We start from the raw sequence: 14,175 nt of genomic DNA, 5'->3' as shown, positions 1-14,175 counted from the left end.
GGAGTACGATTGCCCTATTAATCTCATCCCAGACGCCAAGCTGCCTAAATCTCGTTTATACAATCTTTCCCAACCTGAGAGGATCGCTATGCGTGCTTATATCTCTGAGAGTCTGAGAAAGGGACACATACGACCCTCGAAGTCACCTGTTGCCGCTGGTTTTTTCTTTGTTAAGAAAAAAGATGGTTCTTTAAGACCTTGTCTGGATTTCAGGGAGCTGAACAATATCACAATTCGTGACCCTTATCCGCTTCCTCTGATCCCGGACCTATTTAACCAGGTTGTTGGGGCTAAAGTCTTTTCCAAATTAGATTTAAGAGGGGCATACAACCTGGTCAGGGTCAGAGAAGGGGACGAATGGAAGACGGCCTTCAATACCCCTGAGGGCCATTTTGAAAATTTGGTTATGCCTTTTGGTTTGATGAATGCCCCAGCCGTTTTTCAGCATTTCGTGAACAGCATTTTTTATCATTTGATGGGAAAATTTGTATTGGTGTATTTGGATGACATTTTGATTTTTTCTCCCGATTTCAAAACTCATAAGGAACATTTACGTCAGGTCTTGCTCATCCTGCGGGAGAATAAATTATATGCGAAACTGGAAAAATGTGTGTTTGCGGTTCCAGAAATTCAATTTCTGGGGTTTCTTCTCTCCGCTTCTGGTTTTCGCATGGACCCCGAGAAGGTCCGCGCTGTGCTTGAGTGGGAGCTTCCTGAGAATCAAAAGGCGCTGATGCGTTTTTTGGGCTTTGCCAATTATTACAGGAAGTTCATTTTGAATTATTCTTCTATTGTTAAACCACTCACTGATATGACCAGAAAGGGGGTAGATTTTTCTTCTTGGTCAGTAGAGGCGCGTAAGGCTTTTTCTGATATCAAGGAGAGTTTTGCTTCCGCTCCCATCTTGGTGCAACCTGATGTTTCTTTACCCTTCATAGTTGAGGTTGATGCTTCTGAGGTGGGTGTGGGGGCGGTCTTGTCTCAGGGTTCCTCTCCTGCCAATTGGCGACCGTGTGCCTTTTTCTCAAGAAAACTCTCCTCCGCAGAGAGAAATTACGATGTGGGAGATAGGGAATTGTTGGCCATCAAGTTGGCTTTTGAGGAATGGCGCCATTGGCTAGAGGGAGCCAGACACCCTATTACCGTATTTACTGACCATAAAAATCTGGCCTACTTGGAGTCAGCCAAGCGTCTGAACCCGAGACAGGCCAGATGGTCGTTGTTCTTTTCTAGGTTTAATTTTGTTGTCACGTTCCGCCCTGGAGTTAAGAATGTGAAGGCAGATGCCCTGTCACGTTGTTTTCCGGGAGGCGGGAATTTTGAAGACCCGGGTCCCATTTTGGCTGAAGGTGTGGTGGTCTCTGCTCTTTTTCCTGAATTGGAGGCAGAGGTGCAGGCAGCCCAGTCAGAGGCTCCTGATCTTTGTCCTCCTGGGAGGTTGTTTGTGCCTCTCGCTTTAAGACACAAGATTTTTAAAGAACACCACGATACGGTCCTTGCTGGGCACCCGGGGGTAAGAGCCACACTGGATCTCATCGCTCGGAGATTCTGGTGGCCTGCGCTTCGTAAGTCGGTTGAGGGTTTTGTGGCAGCCTGCGAGACTTGCGCTCGTGCCAAAGTCCCTCATTCACGGCCATCAGGTCCTCTCCTTCCCTTACCCATTCCTTCCCGTCCTTGGACACATCTGTCCATGGACTTCATAACGGACCTGCCTCGTTCCTCGGGGAAGACTGTGATTCTGGTGGTGGTGGACCGTTTTAGCAAAATGGTGCATTTCATCCCTTTTCCTGGTTTGCCCAATGCTAAGACGCTGGCGCAGGCATTTGTTGATCACATTGTCAAATTGCACGGTATTCCTTCAGACATAGTCTCTGATAGGGGCACGCAGTTTGTTTCCAGATTCTGGAAGGCTTTCTGTTCTCGCTTGGGGGTTCGGTTGTCATTCTCTTCTGCTTTCCACCCGCAGTCGAATGGCCAGACAGAGCGCGTCAATCAGAATCTGGAGACATATCTGCGTTGTTTTGTGGCGGAGAATCAAGAGGATTGGTGTTCTTTTTTGTCCCTTGCTGAGTTTGCTTTAAATAACCGTCGTCAGGAGTCCTCTGATAAGTCACCATTTTTTGGTGCATATGGGTTTCATCCACAGTTTGGGACTTTCTCGGGAGAGGGGTCTTCTGGTTTACCTGATGAGGACAGATTCTCCTCGTCTTTGTCATCTATTTGGCAAAAGATTCAAGATAATCTAAAGAGCATGAGTGAGAGATATAAGCGTGTGGCTGATAAGAGACGTGTGCTTGGTCCGGACCTGAATGTTGGTGATCTGGTGTGGTTGTCTACCAAGAATATCAAATTGAAGGTTCCCTCCTGGAAGTTGGGTCCTAGGTTTATTGGGCCTTACAAAATCCTGTCTGTCATCAATCCTGTTGCATACCGTCTTGATCTTCCTCAGACTTGGAAGATCCATAATGTTTTTCATAAGTCCTTATTGAAACCTTATGTTCAACCCATTGTACCCTCGCCTTTGCCTCCTCCTCCGATTATGGTTGATGGGAATCTTGAATTTCAGGTCTCTAGGATTGTGGATTCTCGTCTTGTCCGCGGTTCTCTTCAGTACCTTGTTCAGTGGGAGGGGTATGGTCCTGAGGAGAGGATGTGGGTCCCAGTGACTGACATTAAGGCCTCTCGTCTCATCAGGGCTTTCCATAGGTCCCATCCTGAGAAGGTGGGTTCTGAGTGTCCGGAGTCCACTCGTAGAGGGAGGGGTACTGTCACAACCAGACAGCTGAGAAGCTCTGACAGAGTGTCACAACCAGACAGCTGAGAAGCTCTGACAGAGGCCTTTCAGAACCTCCTCCTTGAGTTTCTGTGTTGTGGTATTCAGCTCCTCCTCTCGTTAGCCTCTCTCAGCTGTCATGTGTTGGACTAATTGCTTCCCTTTAAATTCTTCCCCAGAAGGCTTTTCTGGGCGGCTTATACTACTTCCTGGAGTGTGTGTGCACGCTGACTCTGTCCTCCTGTTTGCTTCAAAGCTAAGTGTCGTACCTTTATCTGTTATTTTCTGTTTGCTGGATCCCAGGTGACCCTGACTCCCTCCGTATCTTGTGTAGGGAGCCGGTGGTCGTGTCCCCTCACTATTGTAGGGTGCTCAGGGCTTTATAGTCAAGGTTCGTGGATATGCAAACCTCCACCATTCGGATCTTTGCATAGGCTGAGCAGCCAGGGAAAGTGCCAGGTCTTCTGCAGGGGTCTCCCTTGGTTCCTTAGTTTTTGGATCCAGCGAGTCGTTTATACATGTTGCTTTGCCTTGTTTCCTGTACACCGTCCGTGACAAATAGTGACCGACACCAGCGCTTCTGGTTGGGGAGCTTAGGTAGGAAGCCCTTACTTCCAGGGTAACTGGTCAGAGATCATAAAAAACAGAGAACTGTATGCAGATCTTATGGCCCTGACAAAAGGCCATTACCTTTTAAAGAACAGACACCTGAAGATCCTTTTGGACAACTTCAAAACATCAGGGCGGCTTACTTAAAACATCAGGGCGGCACAAGATCCAATCCCCTGGCAGAGATAGCAAGAAGAATATTCTCTTAGGCAGAAACAAATGTTTTCTCCTTGACGTCAGTTCATCTAAAGGGATCAGAAAGTCTTGAAGCAGACTTTTTAAGTTGGCAAACATTAGATCCAGGAGAATGGATATTAAAACGCACAATCTTTAAAAAAAAAAAATCACTCCCAGGTGGGGACTACCAGAAATAGACTTACTTGCTTCAAGTCGAAATGCTCAGGTACATAAATTTTGTTCCCTAGATCCCAGGGACAAACCGTGGGCTGTGGATGTCCTTTCCATAAGATGGACCTGCGACCTGGTTTACGCATTTCTGCCATTTCCACTGATTCCTCGGGTAATACAGAAGATCCAGAGGGAACCAGCAACAGTAATCTTAATAGCTACTCACTGGCCGAAGAGAAGCTGGTTCCTAGCCCTGAAACAGATGGCTTTGGAGGAACCTTTGGTAATACCCCTCCAGAAAGAAATCCTCTCTCAGGGGCCAATAATTAATCCAAACCCACAAATCTTCAATCTATCTGTATGGATCCTGAAGGCAAATAACTCAGAAGACAGGGTCTCTCAGACAAAGTAATCCCCACACTCAAAGCAAGTAGGAAAAAGGTTACAGCGGCTATTTATCTAAAAATCTGGAAAAGGTTCTGCAGTTGGCTAGGAGAAGATCATCCGGACACCTCTTCACCTGCCATAAATAAAATACTAGATTTGCTGCAGAATGGCCTAGAACTAGGGTTGAGGCCTAGAACCGTTAAGGTCCAAATTTCAGCGCTAAGCGCCTTTTATGATACAAGTCTGGCCGAGCACAGGTGGATAAGAAGATTTGTTAGAGCAGCCTCTAGATTAAGACCGACCTTGAGTTCTAGGATTCCTCAGTGGGATCTCAACACAGTATTAAATGGTTTGACTAGGGCCCTCTTTATCCCTCTATCAGAGATCTCTATCAAACATCTATCCTACAAGACTGCTAGACGTTTGGGTGAAATTCAAGCCCTTTCCTGCAGAGAACCATATCTTAGGATTTATGAGGACCAGGTAGTGTTGAGGTTAGATCCAGGTTTTCTCCATAAAGTTGTATAAAATTTTCACCGTGACCAGAAGATTATTTTACCATCCTTTTCCAGCTCTCCTAGAGACACGGTTGGGGAAAGATTGCATCTTCTTCATGTTAAAGATACCATCATACAATACTTAAAATGTTTAAACCTTTCAGGAAAAACGACAATCTTCTAGTTCAGTTTGGAGGACAAAACAAGGTAAAAAAGCTCTCTAAGGCTTCAATAAGCAGCTGGATTAAATCTACTATAGATTGCTGCTACTCCCTTCAGAATATGTCTTGTCCTGTAGGTATCAAAGCTCATTCTACCAGAGCAACTGCTTCTTCTTGGGCAGAGAAAGTGGGTGTTTCCCTAGACCAGATTTGCAAGGCTTCTACTTGGTCTAGTAATAACATGTTTGTTAAACATTATCGCCTTAATCTTTCCGCCTCCGCAGATCTAGCATTTGGCCAAAAAGTACTGTAGGCGGGTTCCCACTCTATGTAGATATCCATTAGTTCTCACTTGTGGCCGTCATGGTGGATGGAATGGAAAGCCGCAATTAGACTTACCGGTAATTCCGATTCCTTGAATTCACCATGAAGGCCCATATATATTCCCTTCCCCCCCAAAAAAATATATATAAGGAGTTACATTATATATAAATATATTGACAGTGTCAAGATATCTAACTTCTTGGGTATAATGTAATACAGGGGGAAACAACCATTGGTTCACCTTCCTTGGTAATTTAAAAACACAGAGGGAGTTGAGGGGTGGGGGTGTTTTAAACTCTCTCTGTGTATTCCTGCCCCTACAGAGGTCAAGGGTCATCTCACACTTGTGGCCATCATGGTGGATTCAAGGAAATGGGATTATCGGTAAGTCTAATTACAGCTTTTAGATGGGAAAAAGGACTTTGGATGTAAAAAAAAAATATTTCGTTATTTGTTCTTCTGATGGATCAGTAGAAAGAAAAATTAAACAGTGATGTGAACCCGGCCTGACATGTCTGTTCGTTGTTTACCATTGTATGTCGTGTGGGCTGGTTGCTGGATACTTGTGGATGTGAAGCTAGGGTCATTTTCAGTGTGGGAGTGCACATTCACTTTGGTCAGTGTGTACTAGGAGCATTGCTTGTTGTTGTGAATTGCACCACCCTGACATGTATCTTTCCAGTCTGGTCCTTGTGGGGTTAATTCCACCGTCTGATTCTGCATCGGTTGTGCTCCTTCAGTCTGCTCTAAATGTTCCTAGTTCTGTGTCAGACTGATGTATGTTGCTGAGCTCTGTGTCTTCAGTTCTATAACCTGCCCTGGTTGTGCAACTTTAATATCTACAGTCTTTGTGTACTTTTTTGGACTCCCAAGTCTAAGTCTGAATTGCGTCTTATCTGTGTGTACGGCTTTTCGTCTGTATTCCTGTAGCTGTTGTGTCTGTACAGTGCCCTGTTACACCAGTGCCAGCATCTTGTGCATGTTTCTGCCTAGTCGTCTTCACCATTGTTGTCCAGTATCTAATGGTGGGACTCCAGCCCTGGCAAATTACCAATTTTATGCCAGGAAAAAGGCATAAAAGTTGCTAGAAAACCACCAGCTAAGGGCTGGCATAGATTTTTCAGCAGGTGCATCTTCTGTCAGGAATGCCGGTATAAAAGAAACTAAAAAGACTTAAAAAAAATTGTGGTCTTAATAAATGTCCCTCTGTGTGACCATGTGCCGGTAGTCTAGGTTCTCATTCTGCCTTTCTGCCACTGCTCCATGTTTGGGGTGGGCGCCCCAGGATATAGTGAAATCACAAACGAGACAAAGCAACTCCGACACCAGCTTTTGCCAAAACAGAATTTTACTAAAATGTGGTAATGTACACAACCACAAATGCTGGGAACATAACATAAATTTTACATACACCCAGCCCGAAGGCTGAGACCATTGTGCTGCACAGCACTGGCGGACACAACTAAACTGCCACAACCTTACCTTATTATCCTAAAATTTACCTTATTATCCTAAAATTTAGATATGCAATGTTCGGTCCGCCCCTATACATCATCATTGAGTAAACTTTGACCCTCTACCTCACAGTCAGCAGACACATTCCAGCCAATCAGCAGCAGACCCTCCCTCCCAGACCCTCCCACCTCCTGGACAGCATCCATTTTAGATTCATTCAGAATCTGCATTCACAGTGAGAGGAGGGAGAGTACTGCTGCTGCTGATTCAATAGGGAGAGCGTTAGCTAGGGCATTGTTCTGTGTCCACAGACTCATCTGCTGTAAGGACAGCATCCAGACAGCACCCCAAAAAGGCCTTTTCAGGGCTGGTACATCAGTCTGCTTTTTCTTTTTTCTTCATATATATATATATTGTAGTTGCCTGGCTGCCCGTGTGTGAGAGGCTGCAGGCTCAGTCACAGACAGCACTGTGTGCACACCATTCATACAGGGTGTGACAGAAAATACCTTGCAGATAAAACATTTTTTAATTTAATATTCTTCTGTGATCTAATCACATTTGCAGGCCCATGTGTGTCAGGCCCTCACACATACTGTATTGTGTCCACTGGCTAGTGGCTGGTTCGGCCTGCACTCATACCGTTGCAGGGTGTCATTCGCCCAAATACCTTTCAGAAAAAAAAAATCTATTTAAAATTTAACTGTGATCTAATCACAATAGCAAGCCCGTGTGTGTCAGGTGCCCACACATACTCTATTGTGTCCACTGGCTAGTGGCTGTTTCGGCCTGCACTCATACCGTTACAGGGTGTCATTCGCCCAAATACCTTTCAGAAAAAAAAATTATATTTAAAATTTAACTGTGATCTAATCACATTTGCAAGCCCGTGTGTGTCAGCCAGCCCACACAGACTGTACTGTGCCCACTGCCCACCACTTATATAGAATGGCACAGTACCTTGCACGCATAGTAACATTTATCTAATAAAAAATGACAGGCAGAGGCAGACCACGCCGCAGGGGCCGTCGTGTTTGTGGTGCTGTGATTTCCACTGGCCCTGGAATAATGCCCAGTGTTCAGAGGCCACGTACCCTGAAACCAAAAAATTCGGAGAAAATAGTTGACTGGCTTACACAGGACACCCAATCTTCAACAGCTTCCGCTAAGAACCTTGACGCACCATCCTCCTCCAGCTCAGCTTTGGTCACCACTCTCCCGCCCGCCGCCACCACCACCACTACCACCACAGCCACCACAGCCGCTTCACTTGATCCCTCAGAGGAGTTATTTACACATCAGTTGGATGAAATTAGTGATGCGCAACCATTATTGCCAGGGGATGTAGATAACAGGGATATGTCTCAGTCAGGCAGCATTACACACATGGACGTACAGTGTGATGATGATGATGATGTTGTACCCGCTGCTGCTTCCTTTGCTGAGGTGTCAGATACAAGTGAAGCGGTTGATGATGACGATGTGTCCGTGGATGCCACGTGGGTGCCTGCTCGAAGAGAAGAAGAAGAGGGGGAAAGTTCAGAAGGGGAGACAGAGAGAAGGAGGAGACGAGTAAGCAAGGGGAGGTCGTCGCAAGGAGCTAGTGGCACAGTCAGACAGCATGTATCGGCACCCGGGGTCAGCCAGACAGCACGCCAAACAACGCATGCTGTTGCCACCACCAGAATGCCGTCATTGCAAAGCTCAGTGTGGCATTTTTTTTGTGTGTCTGCCTCTGACAACAGCGATGCCATTTGCAACCTGTGCCAAAAGAAACTGAGCCGTGGGAAATCCAACACCCACCTAGGTACAACTGCTTTGCGAAGGCACATGATGGCACATCACAAACGCCTATGGGATCAACACATGATGACGAGTAGAAGCAGCACACAAGCTCAAAGCCACCATCCTCCTCCTGGTCCAGCATCTTCAGCCACGTCAACCACTGCTGTCCTCCTTGCCCCCCCTCAACCACCCGCCACTCCGCCTCTCACCCTGAGCAGTTCCATCTCATCTGCCCACAGTCAGGTGTCTGTTAAGGAAATGTTTGAGCGTAAGAAGCCAATGTCACAGAGTCACCCCCTTGCCCGGCGTCTGACAGCTGGCTTGACGGAACTCTTAGCCCGCCAGCTTTTACCATACCAGCTGGTGGAGTCTGAGGCCTTCAAAAAATTTGTCGCTATTGGGACACCACAGTGGAAGGTACCCGGAGGAATTTTTTTTCTAATAAGGCAATCCCAAACCTCTACTCGGTGATTGAAAAGGAAGTCATGGCATCTCTGGCATACAGTGTTGGGGCAAGGGTCCATCTGACCACTGATACCTGGTCTGCAAAGCACGGTCAGGGCAGATATATCACCTACACTGCTCATTGGGTCAACCTGCTGACGGATGACAAGCATGGAATGCGTGGCTCTGCAGCGGAGTTGGTGACACCGCCACGACTTGCAGGCAGGCCTACTGCCACCTCCTCTACTCCTCCTACTCTATCCTCTTCCTCGGCTAAGTCCTCTTCTGCTGCGGCGTCTGGCTGCACATCAACTGAACCCCCCCAGCTCCCCAGGGGCTATTCCACATTCTGGATACGACAGTGTCACGCTGTCTTGGGGTTGACTTGCCTGAAAGCAGAGAGCCACACCGGACCAGCACTCCTGTCCACCCTGAACGCACAGGTGGATCAGTGGCTGACCCCGCACCAACTGGAGATCGGCAAAGTTGTCACATGTGCCGTGCATGGCACATGTGTTGAATCTCATCATACAACGCTTTGTGTCTAAGTACCCAGGCTTACAGGACGTCCTCAAGCAGGCCAGGAAGGTGTGTGGCCATTTCAGGCGTTCCCAGGCGTTCCTACGAAGAACAGACCGTCAATGACATCAGTGAGGAGGAGGAACAGGAAATGAGTAGCTCGGCATCCAACCTTGTGCAAATGGGGTCTTTCATGCTGTCATGTCTGTTGAGGGACGCTCGTATAAAAAGGATGAAGGAGAACGACCTGTACTGGTATAAGCAGAAAGTGGCGGAAATGTTACCAAATTACTGGAAGTCAGAAAGGATGCAGCAGTTCAAAACCAAACTAAAAAATATGCTTTACACAGCTTATAAGGGGGATGTCACAGCACAATGGGAATCTAACTGGGGAAGAGGTCAAAGTAATCCTCCTTCTACCACGACCATGGCGGCAAGGACAGGACGCTTTACAGATGTGTTGTTGATGGAGGACATGCAGAGCTTTTTCAGTCCTACACATCGCCACAGCCCTTCGGGATCCAGTCTTAGAGAACGACTCGACCGACAGGTGGCAGACTACCTCGCCTTAACTGCAGATATCGACACTCTGAGGAGCGATGAACCCCTTGACTACTGGGTGTGCAGGCTTGACCTGTGGCCTGAGCTATCCCAGTTTGCGATAGAACTTCTGGCCTGCCCCGCTTCAAGTGTCCTGTCAGAAAGGACCTTCAGTGCAGCAGGAGGCATTGTCACTGACAAAAGAAGTCGCCTCGGTCAAAAAAGTGTTGATTACCTCCCCTTCATTAAGATGAATGAGGCATGGATCCCGAAGGGACTGACAGTAGGGGATACGTTTAACTAACAAAAGGCCTGATGACATGCCTTGGCCTCAAAATGGCCAGATGACCGGATGACTTTCGTGAATTCTCCGCCACCAACTAGGGTTCAAGCCGCAATGTTTTAGTCACCTTTCTGCCTTGAAAACATCAATTTTTCCGGCCGCTGCTACAACAGCGGCTGCAACAATAACATTGTTTTTCAGGCACGTGTACATGCCTAATTTTTCTGGCCTCTGGTGCTGCACTGTGGCTGCAAAAACAAAACAAAAAAAGGCACATACAAGTGTCAATTCCCCTTTCGTGATCGTTACCTTGTTGTGGTGAAGGGGCTTGCGTATCACAATGAAGCGATCATCCCCTCTATGAGTGTGTTGGCAATGTTGCCACACCCCAGATGATCAGACCAAAAGCGATCGGGACGACGGCTGGATGTTTTTTCATTAAAAAAAATTAAACATTTTATTTATCCTTTTTTAAGTTGTATGGGTAGGTTTTTAATACATAAAATAAAAAAATCATAATAAAGTCTCTTAATAGTTTATTAGAAATAATGCAGACAATTTAAAAAAATCCCCAACAATTCCAATACAAATCAAGTACAAAGCTCAGAACTAAATTATTCCAGGATGTCGTAATGGTTCGTTAATTCGACAATGGTTAATCAATTTGACACACGTCCCCGGATAGGGGACGTAACAGGGATTAAACTGATAGGAATAGGACTAGTTAAGACACCACTCATATAGGGTGTCACAGAACATTATTCCGTGCACGCGCAGTGCCCCAACTTGGGAGTAAGAGGACCGACCAAGCTGCTTTTTCCATCTCCCGGTTCCTAAAATCAATTCAGTTTGGTGTATCAGAGTTTGGTCTGTCACTGTGAAGGCAGTCGAAGATACCCGGCCTAAATTTTTTTTCACAAATGGCAATCCCACCCTGATATGGGACATAACAGGGATTAAACTGATGAGAATAGTACTACAGAAAATAGCACTCATATCGGGTGTGACAGTAAATTGCACGGTGCAGACGCAGTGACCGTAGCGTGGATTCAAACAAAGGGGAGGGAGCCAGCAATTTTTTAACCATCTCCCCGTTCGAAAAATCTATTTAATAAATGGACCCCAGATTGGGGACGTAACAGGGATTAAACTGATGAGAAGAGAGAACTATAGAAAATAGCACTCATATTGGGTGGGACAGTAAATTGCACGGCACAGACGCAGTGACCGTGGATTCAAACAAAGGGGAGGGAGCCAGCGTTTTTTTAACCATCTCCCCATTCGAAAAATCAATTTAATTCACCTTTCCGGGACCCTTGGTGTTGTACGTGGCTGGGTGGAGGAAGAAACCTTCAATGACATCAACGGGACATGGCTAGCTTGGTATCTAACCTTGTGCAAATGGGAAGTTTGCGGTTGGGCAAATGGACTGTTTGCGGTGGTTTGCGGTGCATTAACCACTTCAGCCCCGCTAGGTGAAACCCCCTTCATGACCAGAGCACTTTTTACACTTCGGCACTACACTCCTTTCACCGTTTATCGCTCGGTCATGCAACTTACCACCCAAATGAATTTTACCTCCTTTTCTTCTCACTAATGGAGCTTTCATTTGGTGGTATTTTATTGCTGCTGACATTTTTACTTTTTTTGTTATTAATCAAAATGTAACGATTTTTTTGCAAAAAAATGACATTTTTCACTTTCAGCTGTAAAATTTTGCAAAAAAAACGACATCCATATATAAATTTTTCACCAAATTTATTGTTCTACATGTCTTTGATAAAAAAAAAATGTTTGGGCAAAAAAAAATGGTTTGGTTAAAGTTATAGCATTTACAAACTATTGTACAAAAATGTGAATTTCCGCTTTTTGAAACAGCTCTGACTTTCTGAGCACCTGTCATGATTCCTGAGGTTCTACAATGCCCAAACAGTAGAAAACCCCCACAAATGACCTCATTTCGGAAAGTAGACACCCTAAGGTATTCGCTGATGGGCATAGTGAGTTCATAGAACTTTTTATTTTTTGTCACAAGTTAGCGGAAAATGATGATGATTTTATTTGTTTAATTTTTTCTTACAAAGTCTCATATTCCACTAACTTGCGACAAAAAATAAAAAATTCTAGGAACTCACCATGCCCCTCACAGAATACCTTGGGGTGTCTTCTTTCCAAAATGGGGTCACTTGTGGCGTAGTTATACTGCCCTGGCAATTTAGGGGCCCAAATGTGTGAGAAGAACTTTGCAATCAAAATGTGTAAAAAATGACCGGTGAAATCCAAAAGGTGCACTTTGGAATATGTGCCCCTTTGCCCACCTTGGCAGCAAAAAAGTGTGACACATCTGGTATCGCCGTACTCAGGAGAAGTTGGGGAATGTGTTTTGGGGTGTCATTTTACATATACCCATGCTGGGTGAGAAAAATATCTTGGTCAAATGCCAACTTTGTATAAAAAAATGGGAAAAGTTGTCTTTTGCCAAGATATTTCTCTCATCCAGCATGGGTATATGTAAAATGACACCCCAAAACACATTCCCCAACTTCTCCTGAGTACGGCGATACCAGATGTGTCACACTTTTTTGCTGCCAAGGTGGGCAAAGGGGCACATATTCCAAAGTGCACCTTTCAGATTTTGCAGGCCATTTTTTACACATTTTGATTGCAAGGTACTTCTCACACATTTGGGCCCCTAAATTGCCAGGGCAGTATAACTACGCCACAAGTGACCCCATTTTGGAAAGAAGACACCCCAAGGTATTCCGTGAGGGGCATGGCGAGTTCCTAGAATTTTTATTTTTTGTCACAAGTTAGCGGAAAATTATGATTTATTTTTTTCTCTTTTTTCCTTACAAAGTCTCATATTCCACTAACTTGCGACAAAAAAAAAAAAATTCTAGGAACTCGCCATGCCCCTCACGGAATACCTTGGGGTGTCTTCTTTCCAAAATGGGGTCACTTGTGGCGTAGTTATACTGCCCTGGCAATTTAGGGGCCCATATGTGTGAGAAGTACTTTGCAATCAAAATCTGTAAAAAATGACCGGTGAAATCCGAAAGGTGCACTTTGGAATATGTGCCCCTTTGCCCACCTTGGCATCAAAAAAGTGTCACACATCTGGTATCGCCGTACTCAGGAGAAGTTGGGGAATGTGTTTTGGGGTGTCATTTTACATATACCCATGCTGGGTGAGAGAAATATCTTGGCAAAAGACAACTTTTCCCATTTTTTTATACAAAGTTGGCATTTGACCAAGCCATTTTTCTCACTTCTTTTACGGATCCATGGATACATGGATCGGATCCACAAAACACATGCGGACGTCTGAATGGAGCCTTACAGGGGGGTTATCAATGACAGGGGGTGATCAGGGTGATCACCCCCCTGTCACTGATCACCCCCCCTGTAAGGCTCCATTCAGACATCCGCATGATTTTTTACGGATCCATGGATACATGGATCGGATCCACAAAACACATGCGGATGTCTGAATGGAGCCTTACAGGGGGGTTATCAATGACAGGGGGTGATCAGGGTGATCACCCCCCTGTCAATGATCACCCCCCCTGTAAGGCTCCATTCAGACATCCGCATGATTTTTTACGGATCCATGGATACATGGATCGGATCCACAAAACACATGCGGACGTCTGAATGGAGCCTTACAGGGGGGTTATCAATGACAGGGGGGTGATCAGGGAGTGTATATGGGTGATCACCCGCCTGTCATTGATCACCCCCTGTAAGGCTCCATTCAGACGTCCGCATGTGTTTTGCGGATCCGATCCATGTATCCATGGATCCGTAAAAATCATGCGGACGTCTGAATGGAGCCTTACAGGGGGGTGATCAATGACAGGGGGGTGATCAATGACAGGGGGTGATCAGGGAGTGTATATGGGTGATCACCCGCCTGTCATTGATCACCCCCCTGTAAGGCTCCATTCAGAGGTCCGTATGATTTTACGGATCCATGGATAAATGGATCGGATCCACAAAACAAATGCGGACGTCTGAATGGAGCCTTACAGGGGGTTATCAATGACAGGG

At 45.8% G+C, this 14,175-nt stretch overlaps 1 protein-coding gene across 1 annotated transcript in view; it reads left to right on the top strand.

The window, feature by feature from the left end:
- The first annotated feature begins 3,850 nt into the window (after positions 1 to 3,850).
- Positions 3,851 to 14,175, top strand: part of LOC122942204 (ATP-binding cassette sub-family C member 2-like) — a 197,168-nt gene continuing 186,843 nt past the window's right edge. Inside the window, exons 1-2 of the mRNA XM_044299702.1 lie at positions 3,851 to 4,013; positions 5,423 to 5,483. Coding sequence (XP_044155637.1) covers positions 3,851 to 4,013; positions 5,423 to 5,483 — 224 coding nt within the window. The remainder of the gene's footprint in view (positions 4,014 to 5,422; positions 5,484 to 14,175) is intronic.

The sequence above is a fragment of the Bufo gargarizans genome, chromosome 6, assembly GCF_014858855.1.
Source record: "Bufo gargarizans isolate SCDJY-AF-19 chromosome 6, ASM1485885v1, whole genome shotgun sequence".
NCBI lineage: Eukaryota > Metazoa > Chordata > Amphibia > Anura > Bufonidae > Bufo > Bufo gargarizans.
The sequence above is the reverse complement of the archived record's forward strand: the minus strand, read 5'-3'. Positions and strand labels throughout refer to the sequence as shown.